Raw genomic sequence first — 24,854 nt, 5'->3', positions numbered from 1 at the left:
GTGATCCAGCAATCCACCAAAGTTTTAAAACTGTAACCAAAATTGTAATATTTATGAGAAATTGTAAAGGAATCGAGTGTTTTTGCTTACATGCGTTGTTGTATTTGAAGCTTAGGCACGATTGGATTAGACGAACACTCAGATTCCAGCTGTTCTCAACATTTTTGAGGAGAATTTTTAGGCTCGGTGGACAAACCAAAGCTTTTGTTGTTAGTGCTTTACCCAGTTTACCTGCTGCTTATGTTTTATATCTTATGTAAAGAACATCAAACTGAGCTTATCTTCTTATTTACTTCTCTTCACATTTGGATACAGATTCATTGTAAAATTCTCTGTTTGCTAAATAATCGTGTTTTTATCATATCACGTTTGCTTTGAAATATGCAAGAACCGAATATGAACTTGATAAATTAACCAAGTTGGGATTATTTGTTTTTCTCTAAGCTGTTTATAATTTCTCGTTTGTGCGGGGAGGAAACCACGTGTGTTTGAATATGTTTGTGTGATGAAAGAAGATGAAAGGCCGGCTTCATGCCGACACATGAAAAGCTTTTTCAGACGTGTGGGTTTCTGCTGAGGATTGTTTCAGTTCTGGGTTTTATTTTCATCATCAAACATTCTTATCAATTGTTTATTATACTGACAGTTTTTTAGTTTTTAAAGACTTTTCATGAATTAAAGAGAATAAGTTAATAAATCATAACCAGAAGTTGATATTAAATCTGACTTCTTTTTTTTTTTAAAATTTGGTGTCTTTGCTTAAATCTGCCAGCGACGAGTGTTTTCAGCAGTCCCTGATTTTGCACTCATGGCAGACCTGGCACTGGCTGAATGAAGACCTGTCTGCTGTAAAAGGCCTCATGGGGCTGAACAACGAGGCTCCGGGACCGGCTCGGGCGAAGACAAAATGAGTGTTTAATTGCCTGTTGTTGTCTTCTTTGGCTGATGTGTTGGACGGCTTGTTAGCATCTGAGCCGACAGAGGCTCAAATTGTGTTTTAATTAAAGCAGTACAAGGACTCGGGTCTGTCCCAGCCTCCCCTCGCTGCCTGCTACCGTGTTGAGCTGTGGGGAAACGGAGACAGATGGCTCATAAGCTCCTCCCCCTGAACACACACTTGCCAGCTGTTTTCAGTGGACCACATAAACTGCGGTGTGTCACTCAGAGGCTCGTACGGATTAACAGCAGCTGCAGCAGTGCATCCCTCTGTGTACGGCAAAGTTAGTGCATCCTGCAAGAGCAGAGGATGACCTTTAACACTGAAACACAAACCTGAAGCTCAACAGCACTTATTAATCTGCCTTTAAATGTTCCTAACCTGAGGATTGTTGTCAAGATTTAGACTGAAAAAGGAGAGCGAGCACGAGTCAGAGTACAGAATAACTCCTTGTGAATACTTTATCAGCTTCAGGAGAATAAATAACATTCACTCACATGACATTTAAAATAGCACAAAAGTTCAAACACATATGTGAACATTAACGATGGTGCACTGATGCTGCACCTGTTAGCTGAGCCAGCCGAGACTTACAGTAGTCGGAGAATGTTGAGGTAAATTTGCAGACTCTCGTGTCTTTGAGTGCAAATAACACTATTCATGACAACACAAAGTCAGTTAAAGTTCAGGTTCCCAGTCTGTCCGGTTAGAAAGCACAAACCACTGCGACAGACGACAGGATCTCTAGACGATTCTTCTTCCTCCCTACTCATTTTTCTCAGGTTTTGCTTTTTGTTGGTGTCCTTTTCGTACTGGCAGGAAGAGATGGTCTCAGAAAGGTACATCCATGCATGTCTTCACACCAAGGTTTGCTGTGAGCGTCTGTCACAGAAGGACCGGTATCTGCTCCTCTGTGTGAGAGGAACTGGAGGAGCGCCGACATGTTTCTGACCAATCTGTCAAAAGGAGACTCCATGAGGGTGGCATAAAATCCCAGCATGTTTAACTGGAGCTGTGTTTAGAGCCCAGCACTGTGCATCCTGTCTGCCATTCCCCTGGCCAGCCTGCGAGCAACACTTCTCACAGACACGTCTTCCCGGTTTATTCCGTAGCCATCGACCTTAAACTGCTCGAGCACAAATTCCCGCTCTAACCTGAATCAAACTCTATCCTTAACCCTGAAACAGGCCTTTGAAGGTGAAGTGATGACCCTCAATCACAGGGTCTAACGCTACATTGGTCCTCATAAGCGCACCCACCCACCCACACATACTTTTAACTGTTTGTTTCATTTTGTATTGCCTCTTACATGGTGACTGCTTTGAACAAGTAGACTAGTCTCTGCTTTTTAGTTCTTTTCATCATTTCATGTTTGAATTAAAATGAAATTCTTTTATTGGCAGTTGTTAGCCTGTCGGCTGAACGAGTCCTTGAAACAACCAAGCACACCCACCAGCAACTTAACCAGCACATCACACAGGGACAACCTATTAATGTCTGTGATAATGTTTAGAATGTAAAATCTAGTGTTTTTAAATAAGGGGAATCTCATTTGCTTCTGCTGTGTCCTGTTTTACAGTAAAACCTGTGGATGTCACACATTCGTCTTTGAATTCCTGAAAACAAATTGTATAACCAAGGAAGGAAGGTCATGACTGCTGCATTCAAGTCAGCACAAACGTTTCCCACTCAGCAGAATGAGTTGGGTTCAGTCCAGAGCAGCAATGTCAGTTCTAACAGAGCGGAGCACGTGATCTGCCACTGCACAAGGGTAAAAATACAGACACGAAGCTTCCTTAGGCCTTACGGATAATAAAGTCATTAAACACGACAGGCAGTGAGTCAGAATAGTGATAATAATTTATTTATTCAGAGTCTTTGGCAGTGGAGAACAAACACCGAGGCTGAATTAATGAGAACATTTTCACGTGACGTTCGGTTTTTATCTGCGGTGGAGTGAAAGTGTGAAGGCTTCTGACATGTGTTCAAACAGACGAACAGATGGGCGTTTACGCCGTTAAATGAAATGAAGTATCCCGCCAGATTTATGACACTCTGACACAATTAGCATGTATGTTAGCAATGCTCCAGTCTGGTATACATGTGTGGCCTGAACTGTGTTACAAAAGCATCGAAAAAGCAACAAAATTACAAAAAAGAAACTCATTTAGTGAAGAGGGAGCAAACTACTTAACGTGGCAGTTTGCACACTCTCCCATATTCACATCCCATTGGCATCTGCTACCAACTGTCAAGTGCAACTCTATAATTCATATAATGAAGGGCAAAGAGGTACAAATACTTTCCATTTCAGTACGATACTCCGCTTTATCCTTTTTGTTCTTGTACAACTCGTTTTTGTTTTTTTTTTAGATCTGAGAGTCTCTCTAGATTAGAAAGAAGCTCAAATACTCTTTACACCCAAAACATTGGGCAGGTAAGGCAATTCAACATTTGCAGAGGACTTGATATAACCAAGTACTGGAACCAATCAGAATGCACAAAATGATGCATCCGTCACACAGCTCACAATATGGGGAAGAACACACACACACACACACACACACACACACACACACACACACACACACACACACAAGCCAGACGTAGCTGTCTGACTAGGGAAACCAAAGGCATCACAGCTTCTGTCAGTTATTAATATCATTCAGAATACTGTTAGAGGTCCATTCATTCACGAACAAAGGCAACAGTCGGCTTCTCCTTCTTCCACTGCTCCATCTTCTGTCTCTGCATTCAGCACTCTTCTATTAGGAGAAAGGTAAAGCTTGAGCTACACGTACGTCACAAGACATAAAGGAGTTCATTCAATATCAGAATACTGTTGGAGGTCAGGAGGTTGATGCTCCCATAACATGTGCAAAAAATATCTGTTGTAGTAAAGAGTTCAGGCCACTTGGGGTCACTGTTTCACTCTGTCACAGGCATTAGCAGTTTAATCCACATCCAAGGTTCACGTTAAGGCTGGGCGAGGAATGGCACAGTTCGGGATGAGAGGGAAGGTCTGAAAGCTCGGAGGGTTCCACCCTGGATCCCAGAGAGCTCCTCATCCATTTATATGTCCACCCTCCGTCGTGTCTCGCCCTGGGTTAGTGGTGAACCGGCAGGGTCACAACGTGACTTTGCTGGGTCTAAGCGAGAGGCTCGAGCGGTGCTGGGTCCGCGGGAGCGTGGAACTACATCGGCTACGGAGCTGCACGGGCCGACCTGCCGAGCCCCGCACCCGCAGCAGGAAGTCAAAGTTGGCCGACGTGTTCATGGCGTAAAAAACGTTAGCGTTGTCTGGAATCACCAGTTCTGAAAGAAATTAAGAGCAGGACAAAAATCAGGTAAATTTTACAACCAGTGATACCATCTTCACAACAGTACAGAGAGCAGTGTGGTTCACAAAGCCTGAAAACAGCTAATTAGTGGAAAAAATAAATTAAAAAAATTCTGACGTGCAAATCTTAAAGAATTGAGTTTTTATATAACAGCTGCTAGAGAGCAATGTTAGCTTACTGATAGCTTACACAGATTTTAAAGTCGATATTTTACCTCTCTCCTCCGAGATGACCTGCACCAGCTCGTATCCTTCCTCCGGCTCCACCTCCAGGTTGTGCTTTGCCATTGCTCTAGCGATTACAGCTGGGGTCTTATCCTGATTGGTCAGCTGTTTGTGGGACAGATTAGATTAAGTTAGCTTTAACATAAAATGTGAGAATGTAAATCTCTAGTAGAAGCGTCAGTATTTATTCACCAGTATGCTCTTGTACAGATTCCCGTTGCCGTGTTCCAGACTGACTCTTATGATGCAGGCGTCCTGGGCCTGGGTGTTATAGGCGAGAGTCTGACTAGGGGAAGACAGGGGTGTGAGGGAGATGGAGCGTCGGTGCATACAGGAAGGCCCGGGGAAGGAGGGAGACGTAGGAATCACGGAGACGCTGGCTGTGGAGGAGTTTGTGTCCATAGAGTGGAGTGAAGTGCAGGAGGATGATTCTGATAGCTGTGGGTCATGATGAAAAACAACAATTATTTTCATTTTTCATTAAAATTATTATTAAGATTCATTATCATCTGACACAACTCCAACATTTACTTCATTTTGCATCTTGTGTCAAAAGAGTTAAATGTAGCTTATACGCTTGCAGGCCACTTGGCTCATTACACCTATTTAACCGTCCAATCACATGTTAGTAACCCAGCAGATTTAGCCATGCAGACAAAGTCAAGACAACCCGCTGAAGTTCAAACATCAGAACGAGGAAGAGACATGATTTAAGAGACTTTGACTGTGGCGTGGTTGCTGGTGTCAGACACACTGCTCTCAATATTTCAGAAACAGCTGATCTGCTGGGACTTTCCAACACAACCATCTGCTTTAAGCTGAAGAAAGGCCATGGGAACTCCACTCATTACAACCAAGGTCTGCGGAAGAGCATCTCTGAACACACAATAGGTCCACGCTTGTTGTAGCAGATTGGCTACAGCAACAGAAGTCCACACCAGGCGCCAATCCTGTCCGCTAGGAACAGGAGACTGAGGCTACAGTTCATACAGGGTCAGAATTAGGGCGCGAGGGAACAGGAGAGTCAGATCAGGGATGCAGCAGCTGTGTGATGAACTGCGCGTTCATATCAACGCGGAACAAAATCTGAATAATGTTTCCAGCACATTGTTGAATCTGTGCCATGAAGAACTGCACCAGTTCTGGAGGAAAATGCGTACCTAATGAAGTGGCCAGTGAACGCTCAAAAATTAGAATATTTGTTAATTCTCATGTGCAACTTTATACGTGTAAAAATGTTAATCCAATAAAAAATTTAAATGGAATTGATTCGTTTTTAATAAAGTTGTGTACTTTTTAGTGCACAGCACTTCTCGCCGGTGGCTTTGTCACCCACCTTGTTTTGCTGGGAGTCGGAGGTGTGAGTCGGGGTGGCGAGTCCCTCGCTGTCCGACGGACTGCCGGAGTCACTGGAGGACACGCTGACCGAGTCCATGCTCTCTCCGGAGCTGCCAGTAGGGGGCGAGCGTGGCGTCTCTCTGATTGGAGAACTGGCCGAATTGCTGTCTGTTCCAAGAAAAAGCCTGAACAGAAAATGAAGCGAGCTGTTAGATGATAAAACTTTAAAAAGTCCCTGCAGTTTCATTTCCTCATTCTACTCTGAACTTCACTTCAGATTTAAAAACAACACTCGTCTTTATTAGCTTCTAAAAATGTCTCCTTTCTTAAGGCACTTACAAGCTGAGCCTCTTCACCATGCTTTTTCGAGGTTTGGTTAAAGTCGGACTGCCGTCACCGAGACCTTCAATCTCACAAGATAAGGCATAGCTGCAAGAAAGAGCATTAACAGTGAACCTTCAACCTTCAAGTGGATGGTGGTTTCAAGAATAGCAGTGAGACAAAAAAAGCGCTCAGAGAGCAAAACAACATGTAGAACAGATCAGTGGGAACTAAAGAAATGACAGAATCAGCAGGGAGAGACGATAAGAAAAGACAGAACAAAGCTGCTCTGGTGTATTTGTGGGGGAACAATGGATCCAGCAGACCATGACTCATGCACTAATTTGCTTATTATCACATGGATAACGGTGCAATGAAAATAAAAAAGGTATTCAGAGTAAAGAGTGTACCTTTCCTCCTCGCTGAGCTGAGGCTGTCCCTTAAACCAGCGCAGGAAAGCTGGGTCTGCAGTCAGACAGTAGCTGTTACAGGCCGACTGGAGCAGCTTGATCTGAGCGATCACCTCAAACTCCTGCAGAGGCACAAAGAAGGTTGCTCAGAGTAAACACCACGTGAGTAACTGTAATCACGTCAAAGGAGGCAGACTAAAGACTCACCCTGCGTCTCTTCTCAAAGTTGATCAGACCACCCTGCAGAAGACACAAAGAGCACGCCGTCAGAGCTGTGACGTCAAGCACCAGCGGCCGCTTACGCAAACAGCGTTAGGCGGACAGCTCCACAAAGGCACCGACAAAATTCCTCACGCACTTATGGAAACTTAGGCCCCAGTTTCTGACAGATAGACTTTCAAATGTTCAAACACTCGCACACACGATCAGCAGGTGCTCTTACCTCCACTAGGTCAGGCAGGGCCGTATCCAGCATGGTCAGGTCGGTGAGGAAAGTCCCCAGGTACGGTATCGTTCCCTGCATCGCTCCCTGTGGAGGAACGGTTTGATTATTCCGTGAGATGCTGCAGTAAAGTCACATCTTTATTTACACTTTGTTCTCTGCACATGGCGATGATAATAACAATGGGAGCGTGGCACGTGGAGTAAACAGAGCTGTGTAGCATCACGATCTGCACAGGCTAGCAGTCAGTGTAGAGTACACTGCTTTGTTTGGCGTTTGTTTCTAAAGCTCGTTGTCAGCCGGCATTTGTCTTACCATTTCCTTCTGCAGCTGGAGCCTCTTGTGGGTCCGTTTCTGGTGCTCTTTGGCACAGCTCTCGAGACTGGCAAACTTTGACGTGCCTTCCTGTGGGGCAAACAAAAAAATGGCTCCAATTCTGGTTCCAACCATGCGGCGAACGAGCAATTTTGGGATTTCGAGTAACAGATGGTTACTAAGCTAAACTGGATCGGATATGAAATGAACACACTCACCCTCATGAGTAGCTCTCTGCTGGTCAGGTAGTTGTTATGGTCCGAGAAAATGTCGGAGAGCTCCTCGAATGTCTGCACGCTGTCTCTGCACCAAGCACAGATATGCGTCAGCTAACGTGATGTGACATGTCAGGAAAACACGCGTGCAAAACACACCGAAGAATCTGAGAAATCTCGTTACTATCAAAACCAGCTGAGATCATCTGCAGAGCCGAGAGTTCGGAGGCTTACTTGTGCACGCAGGCCCACACTCTCTTCAGTCTGTACAGAGGGTTGGACTGAAGTGCCGACACAATGGCTCGCAGAGATGAGAAGTTCTTCCGTATTCTGCACTCCTGTTAAAAAACGATCACAAGTCAGATGACATTCTTACTGATTCCAAGCGTTTGTGAGCGAGTCTGTCTCTTCGGCTGACCTGCGCGATGTCTATCCAGCGCTGGATGACCCGTGCTCTGACGTGAGGCCTGAGCTGTCTGTGCTTCAGCACGGTGTTGACCACGCAGGCCGCGACAGCATTGAACTGCGTAATGGTGGCACGGATGGTGGGAGCGCTGTGCTTGTTGTGCTTCTTGTCCCTCTGAGACCAGACAGAGCCCAGACAATGATGGGGTACGACCTTTTTAAACAGCACCTAAAACACCACCAAGAAACACCCCCCAAAGAGTACAATGTTAGTGAGGCGACGCAGAAGAAACAGGATGTAACCTTTCCCTCCTGTTTCCACATCATTTCCCTCCACTTACCGCATCCATGTAGGTCAGCTGCTCGGCCACCAGGTCGGCGTCAAACGACAGGAAGTCCTCCTGGACCTCAATCTCTGCTTCATCCTCTTCCCCCAGGCTATATGAGTGGTTGCTGTGGAAACCAGCTGAAAATAAACAAAACAGGCACATGAAATAAGCGACATATCTGAGATAACGCATCGTTTCTCAGCGACGGAGGAAGACATTTTAAAGGAGACCCGCTGTGCTTTTCCCCATGAATACAGGAGGCAGTGATGTGAGCCGTTCTCAGTGTAAACACTGGATCCTCATTAAATATGGTCAAAGTTTACAATACTGACGTCAGCATCATCTGCATGATACCACAGAGAAGCAATACTCATAATATGAACTCCACCCCACCCAAGTGCTCTTCAAATCCTCTGTTTGTGAGGGGCAGCCAATCAGAGGGACGTTAGCTTAAAAGCAGGGGCTTAATGGCTGCTTGAAGGCCCAGCACAAGGTAAAGAAGGAATTTTAAAATTGTGAATCATGCAAAGCTTAAAAAGATAAATAAATAAAAAGAAAATAGCGGTACCATCAGCATCATCCATGCCAGCCTGAGCCTGCAGCTGTTCCAGCAGACCCTCTGCCTTTCTGAGAGCCTCTGAGCCTGGCAGAGCCTTGCGCAGGTAGTCCATCACCCTGTGGAGACAGGGGTAGTCTGGAGGCTCCTGGAAGTCTTCGGGACACTGATCGAGCCAGGCACGCAGGATCGAAGCCAAGGTGCTGTGGAGAGAGCCGGGAAACCTTTTAGAGAGCTGGAAACACAGGTGAGCGGAAACACTGATGTGCACATCACACTGCAGCTCACTTTCTGATGGCGCCGGTGGTTTCAGAGCCGTGGCATCTGTCAGCGCCTTGCTCGTTTTCTTCCATGCTTCCATATCTGCCACAGAAAATAAGAAGACGACGCGTTTTAAAAATCGCCACAACAAACAGGCAGAGTATTATTTGTCAGTTCGGATCGTGTCATTTCAGCCTACTTGTCGAGCAGCAGCTGCAGTACGGTTTGCGTGCACGCGAAGGCTCTGTAGGTGGAGAGGAAGATGGACGTGTAGGTGAGGTCGTTGTCTCCGAACGCCGTGAGCAAAGTCTCCACCAGTCGCTCCAGCGTTCCAGCGCGGATACTTCGGATTTTGCAGGTCTCCAGCTGGCTCACCGTGTGCCCAGGAGGCAGGCGATCCCCTTCCGCCTAAACAAGAAACATGCGAATTATGAGAAATTTCAGCAAAAACCACCAGAAACCGCAGGGTAAGTCTACCGCAGGGACAAAACACAGTGATTCCTTAATTTTCCTTTAACTTGTCACCCATCTGCCATATACATTTTTAAACTGTTGCACTTCTGCAATTGGCTGGTGCTTGTAATGCTTTCACCAATACATTTAAGGAAAGGGTCTCTGAACTCTGAAAGAAATGGAAACAAACAACGAGGGCTCGAAACATCAGGGGGATGGAGGAAACAGTACGGTGACCTATATTTAATTTGAATTTCTCCAGATGTGTCCGACTATTGTGTCTACGGGGAAAACAGAACCGGTGGTTGCAAAACAGCCGGGGAGAGAGAGAGTAAGGGGTGGCACAAGACCCAGAGAGAGAGAGAGACCTTGGTGAAGTTAGCACGCTACAACAGGAAACGCTCCAATCTGCTTTTAATCACAGCGAAGCCCCTCCTCCACCATCCCTCCAGACAGAGAGGAGGACGGCGGCACAGTCGACTTCTCCCCTCCGATAACGGCTCGGAGCACACAAAAAGTCTGATTATTTATCTGTCCGAGGCGATCCACGGCACAGCCACAATACGCACAACTGCACGCGCACACACACACCTCAAACTGTGCAGACTGGAGCTGCTTTTGTTCACGTACAGCTGACTGTTTATAGTAAATATACTCATCTCATTGGGAGCTCGCTCTTTGTTCTGCACAAAAGACCCATGTTGTTTTAATTAGCTCTAATTGGGCTTACACCACTGTCAATACATCCAGGCAGTGTTGGAGGCTCGCAGCCGATATCAGATTCTTCTTTATGCGCCAGCTCTCATCCCTTATGTCAGCCACACAGTTCCAAAGAAGCTAACAAACACAATATCCCGAAGATCCTTTAGCATTTTCTGGGAAAACTCACCAGAGAAACTATGAAACTAAGAGAAACAATGCTCCTAATTGCCCCCTCTGTGCAGTATAATGATGCACTGCATAACATCTTATTACGGAGACATAAACAGCTCTGTGGAGGAAACGGCAATGCCTTATATTCACTGAAAAAATGCACAACTGTGGGAAACTGTGTCACACCAGCATTCTGCAAAACAGGGGAACGCGCGGGCTTTGTTGGCAGCTCGGAAAGTCAGGAAATCACATGCTTTGGCTAAACGGTCCAGTTCTGGTGAAGCTGTTCATTTTCAGCAGGCAGCTCAAAGGTGTTGTCTCCACTGGGAGATTTATAGCTCGAAAGTTAAAACAATAGGAGCCTCGGTGGAGCACAATGCCGAGAGAAAAGCCGTTTCAGACAATACAGATTAGGTTTGCTGTTTTTAAGGTCAGCAGTCTGAACACAGATAACTGGACTGCTTTAAACAAAAAAACCCATCTGGACACGATAAAATCTAATCCGGACATTGTTTGCTTTAAAAACATTCACTTTTTTCCCTCTACAGCAGCTGAGAGTGCAGAAAGGAGGTTTTAACAGAGTCTGAACTACTAACATTTGAAGGTTTGGAGCTCAGCTCCTCGTCAGGGCCTACTCACCCCCAGCCATCTCGCTCCCTTGTTGGCCGCCTGCTGAATCTGGACTCTCTTCAGCGTCACGTTGTAGATTGCTCCATCCTCTACTTCCTCCCCCCAGTCCTGCACCGAGCTCTGAAAGAAGAATATCGGTGGAAATATTAGAAAGTTCGGGACAGACGCGCTGCAGAGCTGACCTACACAAGTGTAACTTCAGTAGTTTAACAAGAAAGGAAAGTGATTTTTGCGTATGAGGAAAGCAGAGGGAACGGAAAAAACGCACACACAAACAACCCCAGTCCTTAAAAAACTAAGAAGAAGAAGTGAAGTGCAGTAAAACATCAAGAATGACCAACTCCCCAACCCCCATCCCTGCAGCCTGCCAGGCCTCCCTCCCTCCTCCTCTCTGTCTCTACTCCCTCTTTTATTCCCAATCCATCTCTTTCATGATGTCTTGGTGTCTCTGGAGCTGAAGTCAGAGCTGGACAGCTTTTCCCCGAGCTCACCCAAGTTGTAGATAAGAGCCAGAATGGGCCAAGTCTCCAGAATAAACACCTCCACAGTAATATTTACATTGCTTTTTTCCCCCTCTATGAACATATGAGTTTGTCAGTTTGTCTGCTTCTACAAGTCAGCGGCGCTTGATTACAAATCAGTGTTGCAACCACACCGAGACTAAAAGGATCCACGGGGTCGAATGTGCTGCGTCTGCTGCTGGTTGTAAATCACTGACGGCAGCAGAGCGCATAAACAAACAGAGGGAGCAGAGAGGAATCAAAACCCCAAACTGCTGCTCAGATAGAGCGTGCAAACAGAGGCCGAGGCCGGCTCAGACACCAACACATGGAGACGGAGACGAAAACAGAAGGAGCGGACAGCCATCGAAGGATAGGGCGCCTATAAACAGCACACAGGCAAAATCTCAACCAAGTCCTCACACAAAGGCAACGGACGCCAAGATTACTCGTCCCCATAAAGTCCACACAGAGGGGCCGCCAGCAAAGAGATCAAGGGCCAAAGTCGCCATTAGCAGGTTCAATGGTCAGTCCTGGAGACCAGTGGCGTGCAGCCATTACTCGGCAGTGTTTGGATTTGAACAGAAACACGTGAGGGGCAGAAATTCAAAGAAAGCCAAAAACAAAAAGATGTGATTTTAACCGACTCTGACAGTTGAAACCAGCCAGCGCGCCTGCGTTACTGCAAGTCAGAGGATCTGAAACATGTCTGCACACCCGTCCCATGCTGCTGTTCTCCATCTTGTCCTATGGTCAGCAACATGTTTCTCTCCCTCTCTCTTTTTTGGCTGCTGCCCGCTGGCTGGCACAGAGACAGATAAATACATCAGTGTATGAGTCATGCAGTCCACACACTCCCAAAACAATAGCGGGAGGTCTCTGTGCTGGCTGGCCGGGCTGCTGAGTTCACAGTCTGCACACACGGACTGCTTTCTGAAAGCTGGACAGATTTTTGTTTTTTTAAAAGCTACACTCTCTTTGTGTATCAAGTTTGCTTTTTGTTGTTGTTTTACCAATGAAAATGCAAATGAAAGCAGCCAGGAACATAAGAGAATAAGTTATCCAAGCATCCAGAAAACAGAGTTCACAGAGAGCAGGAGGTGAGCTTTTTACTCTGCGCTATCTGGGATCCTTCAAAGATCTGCACACAGATGACAAACATTACTCTCTCTCTGCAAATAATCCTAATCTGCACATCAGCCCATCAGCTGGTTGGGAAGAATAACGGAGATAAGGAGAGTGGCGCTGATCTGCTCGCCTGGACCCAGCTGCACGGGCTGTGATGGCCCTGGGGCCTCGCCTGTTGTTCCCCCTCTGCTTTTTGCTGTTGAGCCCAGAAAAAACCCACGAAGAAGTTTGGATCTGCAGCATCAGGTGAGGACATTTCTCAGCATTACCCACTGAACCGAGCTCCACGTACAGCCAGGTTCGAGCTCAGCGCGACATCTTTACGCAGCAGTAAAAACAACCCTCACCACCACCCCCGCCCTCTCCCCCTCCCTCAGTTATCCGCTACTTTCCCAAGCCTACAAACACTCACCCCCAAGCCCCCCTTTCCCACTCTAACCCCCCCACGGACCACAAACAACAGACACTGCGAGTCTGCGCTTGGATTTTTACCATCTTAGTTTTCCAGGCGAACTTCATAGTGAGCGCTTCTCTCATGATCTGGAGGCAGCATCAGAGATCGACGTTTCTCCCGCACGTACACAAGAAGATGCGCTCCTTTCAAAATAAACTGCGATCCGCAAACGTTCACTGCGCTCTTGTCCAAACTCCAAGCCCTCCTCCTCTGTCAACAGGCGCTCGACTCTCAGCTGAATGAGCAGACTCCTCCTCCCTGCACTCGCAGCAGCCCCATTTAAACTCCTCCCCCGAGCTCTTTCTCCAACTTCCATCAGACTGACATCAGTTTGCGCACGCACACGCAGGGCTGGGACTCGAGCGTGCAAAATATTCCACATGCAAAAATGTTCTTCCTCCGAAATTCATAAAAAAAAGACTCAAAAAAGACTAATAACGTGTTTGTAGTATAACCTGGTTATAACCTGGGTTTCATTCATTAATCACCAATAACGCTCATTTGTTTTATAGTCATTTTCATTCATTGCTGTTTTTTTAAGTAAACTATATTTTAGGCTCTACCTTCGTATAGTAAAACTTTTTTAAAGAAATGTTTAAATTTAATGTATAATATATATGCTTGTAGAAAAAACACGCATTAAAATATTTAAAGTAACGTTTCTTTTAGCCACTCTTTAATGTTTGTCCTCATTAAGTGAAAATTCATCCAGAATATTCACCAGCTCGTGGCTGCTGAGAGAGAGCATGAAGCTTCTCAGGCAGGCAATCCAACTTTATTTATAAAGCACTTTAAAACAGCCAGCACAGGACCAAAGTGCTCTACAGTAAATAAGTTAAGAATAATAGATAAAACGAAACAGAAAAAAAGACAAACAAACAAACAAACAAAAAAACACATAATACATAAAAATTAAAACAGCCCTATATTAGAAAAAACAACAACAACATACAATCAGCTTAAAAAACCCACATCGCACAGGGTGTCAAAGAAGAGGCCTGTGTAATCTCTAAAGGCAGATCGTTCCACAGTTTGGGAGCTGCTAAAGCAAAAGCACAATCTCCTCTAAGTTTACGCTCAGTCCTGGACCAGCTGATCAGCTGACCTGAGATTGGGCTAGGCCATGGAGGGCTTTAAAAGCAAATAAAAGAATTTTAAAATGAATCCTAAAAGACCATAAATAATTCACTCACTTCTTTTTTAACACGGGTTATGGTGGATTTGGGTTTTTTGTGGTTTGTTGCGCCAGTGTGGATATCCTGTACTTTAACACATTCAGGGTTTTCTTTGGGTGATTATGAAACACACCAGCTTATGGATACAGCTCACCGGTCCGAATACGAACACAAAATGAAAATACTTTCATTTTTTGACTTTTTATGGTAAATGGTCTGCATTTGTATAGCGCTTTACTTAGTCCCCCCTAAGGACCCCAAAGCGCTTTACACTACATTCAGTCATTCACACACTGGTGATGGCAAGCTACATTGTAGCCACAGCTGCCCTGGGGCAGACTGACAGAAGCAAGGCTGCCATATCGCGCCATCGGCCCTTCTGACCACCACCAGTAGGCAACGGGTGAAGTGTCTTGCCCAAGGACACAACGACCGAGACTGTCCGAGCCGGGGCTCGAACCGGCAACCTTCCGATTACAAGACGAACTGCCAACTCTTGAGCCACGATCGCCCATTAAAGTGGTAATTTTCCCATTTTCATCCTAATTGGAGTCATAATTCTTAATCAAATGGGACACTTTAATAAGCAAATCATTGCAGGAGAAAGGAGAATCTATAAAACTATAATTTCCTTTCCATATGGGCAGTTAAAATGAAGATTATTGCTGTAATGCATTAACATACAGATGTTGTTTAAGAGGATGAAGTGATGGACTGTGGGCCCTTCTTGTATGAAGCAGCTGCAGCCTCACAGTCCCTGCGTGGGACAATACAAGGAAGGCTTCAGATGGCGTCACCGCTACTGTGCATTGTCAGTAACCGGAGAGGAGAACAGGCCGAGTGTGTGAGAATGGATAACTCTGTTCCACTGTGTCTACACACGTACTCAAACAGCCCACTTTTGTGAATAAACGGGACGATGTGAATCGAGTGGCTGCGTTGTGAGGGCTCTTTTGGTGTATTGTAAACAAATATGAAAAAATGAGCCACCTGTGACTCATTTACATGCGCTAAAATGCTAAATTGGTGATCCAAGAGTCACGAGGCCTTATCCAGAGGGGACACTGGAAGCCTTATTATGCTAACTGTCTTCTGGAGCAGTGGGAGGTAGACCTGTGGTGGTCCCCTTTTCAAAATTGTGTGTTTTTTGTGTGTAGATGCGTAATCAGCCAACCCACCTCCCTGGCTCTCAAACGTCACCCTCGGCGTCACTGGCTCCCACTGTCGTCCACAGTGAACCCCACTCACAGACACACACACAACACTGCACTGCAGCTCCGCCCAGCTTTGCCAGGAGTACATCTAAGTTGGTGCTTCTCCATGTGCGGTAACCGCACAGGATCGCCTTTTCTTCTAGCTGACTCTTCATCGTGCTGCACATCTGGCTGCTGTCCAGTTCCCAGGCCAAGCTGCCCCGGTGTCCGCTCCAGTCTTAGGAACTCTGGGAAGCCCAGAGTGCCAGTGGGAAGGTTGTGACCCCACACGACCTCTAGCTCAGCCCCTTGGGGATTGGAGTGTTGGTCTCACAGTGGGAGTGATGTCATACCTCAGTGTAAACAAGACGTCTGATGAGCGTGACAGCTGCCGCTCTGTCTGACGGACGAGTGGATGAGCGTGCTCATCTTTCAGTTTGATTCCATTGGGCCCCTTAAAGTAGATTTAGACTGCAGATTTCAGTAAATTCAGAGCTGCTTCTGGTTTCAGTCAATCCCAGCTCTGAAGGACAAATCTAAGAGGAAACAACAGCCTGACATTTGGGAAAATCCACCTTCTGTAAGAAGGTACACCAGATTCGAGCCAGCAGGTCAGCTGACTTTAAAGAATGAAATGAACCTTATCTCACTTTCAATTAATTCATGAACCACAGACTGTAGATAAAAGATGAACTTCCAGGACTGAAAGTAGAGCTGTATTATTTTGAAAGGCCAGCAGGAGGCGACTCATCTGTCTGCAAAAAGAAGTCCAATTGTAGAAGCAAAACAAACAAACACTGAGCTGACCCGTGATCTCAGTAAACTCTGTGCTGATTGGTTTATGGTCTTGGTCAACTGCTGGGTTGAAATATTATTAATTTGTGTCCATTTTTTAAATTATGGTCCAGAAAAGAGTCAATAATGTGAGGTATGTCTCAGAGTAGATCAAAACAGACCATTTGTTTTGTATGTTATAATATTAGGAAAATATAGTTGGATGAAACAAAGGTTCTTTTAATCGTGCACAGCGGTACATGGTGCATCTTATTTGCTTCATTCATTATTAAATATAGTAAATCAGAAATAAATTCTGTGGAGGAGAGGTGCAGTACTGTAACACAATGCTACAGAGTAAATACTTCATTATACACTGTATAAAAAAACTGTTTTTCCATCCTTGCATGAATACGCGTGCACAAATGTAACTCAGCTTCACACATCTCTCTAGAAACCCGTGCTTCCTGTCGCCTGAATGCAAAAGTTCATCATGCTGCTCTGTCTGAACACTGCACACTAAACTCCGACACAGTCGTCCAGGCAAATCCTCATTCCAAGTTTTCCGCTCTGTTGAAAAACTAATGACGTAATTACACTTAGGAAAGCCCTTGACAAGGGAAGGCCATTTTTTGAATAATGGATTACAGCCATTATTGGGCTTCCCAAGTACTCTCTTCCCTTTGTTCCATGGTCAGAATAGCTACAGCAGAGACAGAGAGGGGACAAAAACAGGAGGAGCACCGCTTGCACTGTTATTACACCACAGCGGGGAAAAAACGCACATTCCAGGAAATCTCCCGCTTCCTGCCTCCAGCCTCTCGACTCCACCGAGGCTGGTGTCCTCATACCTGACTGGCTGTGAAGCCACTCTGTCCTGGAGCATGGTCATAAAGGAAAGGAAAGGAGAGGAAAGGAAAGGAAAGGAAAGGATAGGAAAGGAGAGGGGAGGTGATTTAGCACTTAACATGAACAGATTACGTGAGAGACTCACGTCAGCTAGGAATGTCAGCACAGAAAAAACAGAAACCGCTAACACACAGGGGACAAAATTAGAAGGGTCTTGGGTGGCATGTGCAACGTCTCTGTGTTTACACGTTAGATAAGAAGGTCACGTATCAGAGAAAGCGTAGTACACTTTGGAGATTAACTTGAAAGTGCACTATCTGTGCTGTGAGAGGGAGAGACCGAGGCAGGCGGGGGAAGAGTTCACGGCACAGTCAGAAACCAAGAAGATCCACACTTGTGGAAAGACAGGCGCAATACAGCTGGACCAGCTCGTGCTGGCATGCAGAGAGAAAGTCATTCCGTCATGTAGGCCGGAAAGAGACGTCCCTCTCTTCCTCCCGCGTAAACAGCAGACAGGAGATTCATCGCAGTGAGAGGAGTATCAGCTGTGAGCGCAGCCAGATCCTGCCGTGGAAAGTCTCTGCGTCAAGTCCAAAAATTTGCGAGGATCTTTCCCGGTACTGCATCGGAACCAGATGTTGCTCAGAATGTCGTCCATTTCTCTTCTTTTCTGAGTTGTACATGTGCGCGCGCACAGTCACTTAATCACACTTGCCTTTCACTGCGTGTTTGTGTGTGGTTGGTGGGTTTGTGTTTGTGTTTCCAAAGCATGCTTCCCAGCAGAGGGCAGAGTTCATAAACTGCCTGTGTTTATCCAGAGTCAGCAGAGGCTCAAGTCACCCCGGGGCAGAGGGAAAAAAACAAGAGGGCTGGATTTATGGGTCAGGATGATCTGCTATAACTTCATAAAAAGCTGAAATGACAGAATCAAAGCAGCTTAAATGGGTCGTTTAGGAGCAATGAAGCAGTGTCAATGCCCCCAGTCAGCACATGTGTTCATGTGACGGGGTTTTAATGATGTGACACATCAGCAGGAGATGGTCAGGGAATCCAGCAAAAACAATAGATGGGCATGAAGACGGTCAGGTCGTCTCTCATGAAAACACACAGCTGCACACAGCTTTTCTTCTGTTTCTCCCTCGCTCAGCTCAGCCTTTGTTCAGACGGCCACATTAAACGCTCCTCTCCTCGCTCCTTCCCACTCTCCCCTCCTCTGATGTCACGTCTCTGCTCCCCTCAGATCTATTGTCCCGGCTGTTGTTGAGCTCACTCTCTCTCTCTCTCTCTGCCTCTGGACGGATGACATCATTAGTTTCCAGTAAAGTCCAGAGCTGCAGACAAGAGACCCCCCACACCTCCTCCTCCTCCACCTCCTCCTCCACACTTCACATACAAACCAAACTAATACAGCTTTCAGCTAAAACTGTTTTTCAGTCCAGGCGTCTCGTTATCATCAAAGCTACCAAATAATGTTTAACGAATGCAAAATTTTGGGGCACATGGTTTTTCTCAGCCTGCATACGGGCTCAGTTGGACCGTTACACAGAAGCTGGATAATCCGATTTCTGGTGACTCAGATACCATGATGCTTGTTAAGGTGATTTCAGGTGTCTCTGTGTTTAAAAGAGTAAGAGAAGTCACGGTAAACCCTCCCCTGTGTAGCCCCCAACTGTGACCACCCCCTCCCAGATCTAAGCCCTGCTAAGCCCTGAATGAATCGGTCTGGACTGGCTTGGTTGGGCTGTCTGACCCTCTGCTAATGAGAGCAGGACCATCTGTTGCTCAGCCAATAACACATGCGACTCTGAAGGCATCACATGTGCAAAACAAAGCAACACAAACACACCAAAGTGCAGCAGCCAACAAACCAAAACGACAGCAGCGTGCTGTTTCCACTTGTTTTTTATGCACTTCCCCGTAGCAACAAAAACACACTCCTTGATTTCATTTCTGCAGCTCAGATTAATTCTGAGCATTATTATGCACATCCACGGGTTGTTTTATAGGAAATGAAACTGCAGGAGATGCACAAAAAGCAAACATTAGCTGCTCCGAGGCACAGAAACAGGGCATTCATGCCACCGGTGATACTATACCACTGACCGAAATGTAGCAAGATGTTTACTCTGCCAGAGAGCGAACACTGTGAAAACCATGTTTCCTTAGTATATAGTTTTCATGTTATTTATTATCCACAGTAAGCTCAGCACAGTTATTGCAGTCAGTAATCTGCTGGTATAAAAGTCTATGAGTGCTGACCAGTCATATTAGAGCTGGAAACCAACAACCCCCAGCTTTACTACAACTGGGTACACACACACACACACACACACACACACACACACACAATGCCAGTTTGATCCCAGTCACGGGTCCTGCTAATGCTGCATGTCCTGCCTGAGCGGGAAAAGGAGTAGAGAATTTAGTGTGTGTTTAACACACACACACACATGTTGGGTATTCATATCTTGTGGGGACATCTAATTGACATGCTTTCCCTAGCCCCTTACCTTAACCCTAACCATGATAAATGAATGCCTAACCCTAACCCTTACCCTAAATCTAACCGTAACCCAATTGTAACCCTGTCACTAAAACCACATTTTGAGTCTCAAAAATGTTTTTAAAGTCATATTGACCAGGATTTTGGTCCCCATAAGTATAGTAAGCTTCCAATTATTGGTCCCCACATACATATGAATACACACACACACACACACACACACACACACACACACACACACACCACTGCCAAAGCATTGAAAACAAACTAAATGAAAGCCGGTGCTGCCTCATATTAACCCACTTTTAGCACAGCAGTCAGCACCACGCACCCTTACAGCTACCATATGGTGTGATGAGTTTCTGCCCCAGTTGAGCGGGCTGCTCCTGGGGTGTTGTTGCCCTGGGATGGACATTTGGGTGACAGAAACAATGCCTTTAGTATTGACTTTTCACACGAGTCCTATTATGTGACTTAATTAGGTCGAAGTTAACAATACGGACCTCTACAGAGCTGCAGGCGACTAGACAACTTGACTCGGAGCACATGTAAACAGCATTCGTCGTGGCTGACTGACTGAAAACGGCGACCGAGGCCTGCATTTAGGAGAAAAGAGAAGTCTGGCAGTGTAGTGTCAGAAAGTTACTGAACTGTGCTGCTGAAGAGGATATGGTTCTGTTTTTGTGTAAATTCAGAAAGAAAAAGGTCAAAAGGCATAAAAACTAGTTTCGTACGAACAAATCACCTAAATGTCGAAATCGTTGTCAAGTCATCAAAACAAAAGACAAGTAAGAGGCAGAACTGGAAGACTGGAAATACTGAGACGTCACGGAGCATCAGCACTAAACGTGCACTTCTCTCTCCAAAGAAGTCGAGAAAGAGGAAGCAGGAGCGCTAACTCAGCTTTCTGCCTTTCTTTCAATGGAAAACACAGCATCATCAAAACTGCCTGCTCCTGTTTTTCCTGTATAAAGTCACTTCTGTGTTTTGAGCGTATGGCCAGCTGAGGTTATTGAACTGCCCTGCAGGTTACTGTAAGCCATCCGCTAATATTCCCAGTGCCGGAGCTCTTATTGACGGACCTGCTGCTTAATTAAACTGCCTAATCACTGAGTGAGAGGAAGGTGCAAAGGACACTACAGACCACAAAATGAAGACAACAGTGAAGCTATCATTTCTATCGAGTCCTTCATTCCTACTTGCCACTAATCCTCCAATGTTGAATTTTATGTAACAAAAGACATGCATTTTATTATCGAGTTTATTTTTTTATGTGCACATTCCAGTCGTAAGTTTAACTGTCAGTGAACCTTTGATACGGACTGCCTCCTCGGCACTCCTCCCTCATCTCTGACTTGAACTGTGGACCTGACAGCTGTCTGCAACAGGCTGAGTACAAAGGAGAAATCACTGCAGTCACTAACATTATGACTGATATGGTTTCATAACCATGTGTAAGTGGGTACAAAGCAAACTAAGAATAGAAGCACTCGGAGCAGGTTATCCTACATGACTAAAGGGAATTTCTTGGAGTTGCTGCAAGTAGCTGCGCCACAAATACTTTTCTTTACCTTACATGATTTTATGGAAAGACTATTCCAAGTATGTGGACAATCGCAGCTCTGTAAAAACAGTCAAACAGATAAGCATCTGACAGCAGAGCTGATGTATGTAACCTGAGCATTCAGAGGAGGTCTGTGGGCTAACCTCCAGCATCCTTACCCCTTCAAACAATCGCAGGAAACGGCGCTGTGTGATGGGGCAACATGACAGCCGGGATGTCAGACAGGCACTGAGGAGGATGGTCTTCAGGCACCACTGTGTCACACTCATCTCCTCTAAATGTGAATAATAACTACAAATACATCACCGCACTGTGTTAGATGCTCAGTGTACCAATAAAAGAGCAATCACAGTGAATCCGCGTGTTTCTTTTGCAAAACCTAAACCTGAAGAAGAAACGCTGCACACACTCAAACTGATTTATGCTACTAGCAGCTAATAGACATGTGGACTTGCTCAAGAGAAGAAGAAAGAGAACGCTGCGCTAATTTCAAAAGAACGACGTTACCCACCCCTGTACAATTCTGGGCCCACACACAATTAGCATCCTTCTCCGCTAAGCATGGCAGAGATTCCTGCGAACTGAGTCAGCTGACTTCCTGCCTGCTATCTGCACACACGAATGGAATAAGAGAAATCATGTGGCTTTTGTGGGTTTTGAATTGCTCATTGGATCAGTTTCCAGCACTTGTTGAATGCTGTAGCAACAAATGTTTGGCCCCTCCACCACTCAGTGATCTTCCTAGCAGCTTGGATTGAACTCTTGTGTACTTTTTTTCATAAACTCTTAAACAGGCAGGAAACAGACAGAAACCATCTGACAAGTCAGCATCTGACGTGCTTACATAGGTTCTCAGACTGAGCCTCACAGTCCCGACATTCACTTTTAAATTTGTGGGTGTCATCGCGGTGGCTTTGTCGATCTTTAATATACTGTTTCTGTTCTTACACCCAGATTTTTTTCAGTTGTGTTTTAGTTTTCAAACGGCTGCACGTCTCTCTGCTTTTCAAACCTTTCGCTGCTCGTCCTTTATCCTCATGGAGTTATTAAGTTTCAGCTATTTTGCAATAAATATATTTTATGTTAAAAAATCCTGCTTCTGGGAGATTTTATTCTTTCTTCCTCTTCCTCATCAGTTTGGTTTTCAGACCTCAGTTTCTCTCCTCTACAAGCCAATAAGTGCCTATGCGCTGTCTGAAAACACCAAACATACTTTCACTTCAGCATAAATACCACAAGTAAGTGTGTGCATCAAAAAAATAGCCACAGCTTAGCTGGAATAAGCCGCTGCTAATTTTCTGGCAGTCATGCTGTTTTGGTAAACGAGAAACACCAAAGATGAATAAAAATAGAGCCGAATAGAAGAATAAATTTAACAAAAGCAAAATCCAACGCATTATGGTTCCTGTTAACTGAACATTTAGCAAAACACACTCACAGAACGACCAGTAAGGGGTCGTTAGAATGAATGAGAATTACTGCGTTTCATAAGAGGTCAGCCGGACACCCGTCTGTGTCACCAAAGGTTACCGTCGTGTTTGTGTTATTTCACTATGAGCTGTCAGATTATTGCATAAAACTTACTCAAGTAGAGGCCAAATAGAGGAATTATATGACAGACGGCAAAACATTAACCGAGCGATTTCTTAGTTTAATATATGGAGAAAACTAAAGGTGTGTTTCATGTGGTTTTTGTTGTGTAGACAGCTGGATGCAGGATGTGTACATGTTAGCTGTCCCTGTGTAACATCTGCAGATTTTCCTTCCCTATGCTTCTCCTCTACTTTCTCAAGATCACCGTCCGACAAACAGAAGTGGCAAACATCACCCGTATCTTTGCTCCTCAGTGCGTATCTTTAATGTTTATAATTCCAAGCTTCTTTTCTCAGTGTCTTTTTTTTCTCTCTACTCTGGCTCCCAAACTTTTCCATTTACATTTCCAAAAACCCAGCATTTGACAGCACATACACACACACATACTTCAGCACCTCACACATTCCCAAACAACAGAAGGCCTTCATACGAAGGCCAGCAGCTGCCAGATTGTTTAAGGCGACTGGAAATATCTGTGCTTCCCAGAAATACAAATAGATTTCGTGCAAAAAAAAGAGTTGATAGATGTGATTATTCTCTGACTGACCCAGTGTCGCGGGCTGCTCTCCGGGGAGCGAGGCTGGTACCTCTGCAGGGCAACCCCTCCCTCCCCCTCCAGTAGTAAGGTGCAGTCCAGGTCGGGGTAGTGGTGATGGTAGGAGCCTGTAGGCCAGGGTAGGAAGGTGGCCAGAGGGTAGTGAGAGATCATGCTGATCACCTGCATCAGCGGCAGGGGTGACGAGGATAGCAGATCATACTCTAGCTTGGACGGCAGGGTGGATGGAAACGTCTGGGTCTGCGGCCTTTACGAACTGTGACGAGGTGAAGGGTTTCCTTCAGGATGAACTTATGTCAGATTTGCCCTCCTCTCTTCTCAGTAAGGTTGCAGACTGGTCTTGTCTTCAGCTCAGAGGTGTAACTGATGAGAAATGCCCACTCAAGTTGTCCACCTCAGTCTTCTCCCTTCCTGTTTCTTCTGTTTGTTTTCCTCCCCTCTCAGCGCTCAAGGAACTCCGTTTGCCAACAGCTCTCAGCCACATGAGTGATTAAAGTCTATTGTCTCTCTCTCTCTTTCTTTCCTTGCCCCTTACATTCATCAGAGCTAAAAGGGGAGGAGTTATGATCCAGTGGCCCTGCCCCCCTCCTACGAAAACTGCACACTGACTAAAAGCAGAAAAGCACAGTGAAGCTAGAGACTTAAAGTGTGTCTAACATATTGGTCCTGAGGACTCTCCAAAGTTTGCTCAATAAATCCTCAGAGTTTTGAGAAATGATCGTGTTTTTCTCTAAGCTTAAAATCTTCCTTTCTTAATGTTCTCGTCTTTGGATTATAAAAGTCCTTAAAATCTAATAAAATGTTACAGCTGAAGTGTGAACGACCTCATGAAGTTACTGATTTAACTCTCCGATAAGCAGCACAGCTTGGTGGCATTCGTGACAGCGGGGTCAAAGGTCAAACCATAATAAATGTGTAACAATGACGGCCAGAGGGAGAGAGAGAGAGCTTGTGTGTGTGTGTGTGTGTGTGTGAGTGGGGAGGGAATAAGAAGCAGTCATGTGTAAAACACAGAGAGGAGGATTATCTGGGGCCAGGCAGTGCTCTCACACACACACACACACACACTGTAGCCTGAGCAGTTAATACTGAACAAGGTGTGATGAAAGCTGCTGTCTACAGTAGCGAGGTGCACTATGAAGTCAGACATCGCATCCGTTTTCTCGAGTAAATAAACAACCATCAGAAAAACACAAGCATCCGGTCAGACACACAGACACACACACACACACAGACACACACACACACACACACACACACACACACACAGGTCTGAAACAGAACTTTAAAGTAAAAGATTTTCATTTACTCGAGAGTTGTATTCTTTTATTTTTTAATCTGGCTGGTTTGATGTATTTGAGATTAAAGACTGGCGGCTTCCTTCGCTTTCTGTTGCCGTTCGTCATTTCTTTTAGATTAAAATTCTACTCAAAAATCACTTGATAAGCCAAGAAAATACAAATGATTACAGAAGTTAAACCAGCTCAAATAAACCAGGACCGTCTGCGTCGGGGT

The 24,854-nt window shown here is 45.4% G+C and overlaps 1 protein-coding gene across 4 annotated transcripts; it reads right to left on the bottom strand.

Annotated features, from left to right (window-relative positions):
* Positions 1–2,779: 2,779 nt before the first annotated feature.
* Positions 2,780–23,840, bottom strand: rgl1 (ral guanine nucleotide dissociation stimulator-like 1). Of its 4 annotated transcripts, none has more exons than XM_005478737.3 (18): positions 23,331–23,840; positions 11,060–11,170; positions 9,294–9,502; positions 9,122–9,196; positions 8,846–9,036; positions 8,290–8,414; positions 7,962–8,177; positions 7,778–7,881; positions 7,547–7,631; positions 7,329–7,418; positions 7,014–7,100; positions 6,779–6,811; positions 6,572–6,693; positions 6,180–6,269; positions 5,839–6,025; positions 4,695–4,940; positions 4,493–4,607; positions 2,780–4,252 (listed from the first exon to the last, which is right to left on the bottom strand). In XM_005478737.3, exons 1-18 carry the CDS (start codon positions 23,505–23,507, stop codon positions 4,065–4,067), a joined length of 2,451 nt encoding a protein of 816 aa, XP_005478794.1. In that variant the 5' UTR covers positions 23,508–23,840; the 3' UTR covers positions 2,780–4,064. The 4 variants fall into 4 exon arrangements, with proteins under 4 accessions (XP_005478794.1, XP_005478795.1, XP_013130560.1 ...); XM_005478738.4 differs by lacking the exon at positions 23,331–23,840 and adding an exon at positions 13,171–13,471; XM_013275106.3 differs by lacking the exon at positions 23,331–23,840 and adding an exon at positions 12,809–12,982.
* Positions 23,841–24,854: the final 1,014 nt, after the last annotated feature.

This window comes from Oreochromis niloticus, linkage group LG23 (genome assembly GCF_001858045.2).
Source record: "Oreochromis niloticus isolate F11D_XX linkage group LG23, O_niloticus_UMD_NMBU, whole genome shotgun sequence".
Classification (NCBI taxonomy): domain Eukaryota; kingdom Metazoa; phylum Chordata; class Actinopteri; order Cichliformes; family Cichlidae; genus Oreochromis; species Oreochromis niloticus.
Note: the sequence above shows the minus strand (reverse complement) of the source record. Positions and strands in the feature narration are given on the sequence as shown.

Excerpts from the sequence above, each read along its gene's own strand:
- rgl1 (XM_005478737.3), bottom strand. The coding sequence starts at position 23,507 with ATGCAGGTGATCAGCATGATCTCTCACTACCCTCTGGCCACCTTCCTA. Across the intron at positions 6,812-7,013 it reads CCCTGCCTGACCTAGTGGAG|GGTGGTCTGATCAACTTTGA; the intron begins GTAAGAGCACCT and ends TGTCTTCTGCAG. Across the intron at positions 4,608-4,694 it reads ATCTGTACAAGAGCATACTG|CTGACCAATCAGGATAAGAC; the intron begins GTGAATAAATAC and ends TCCCACAAACAG.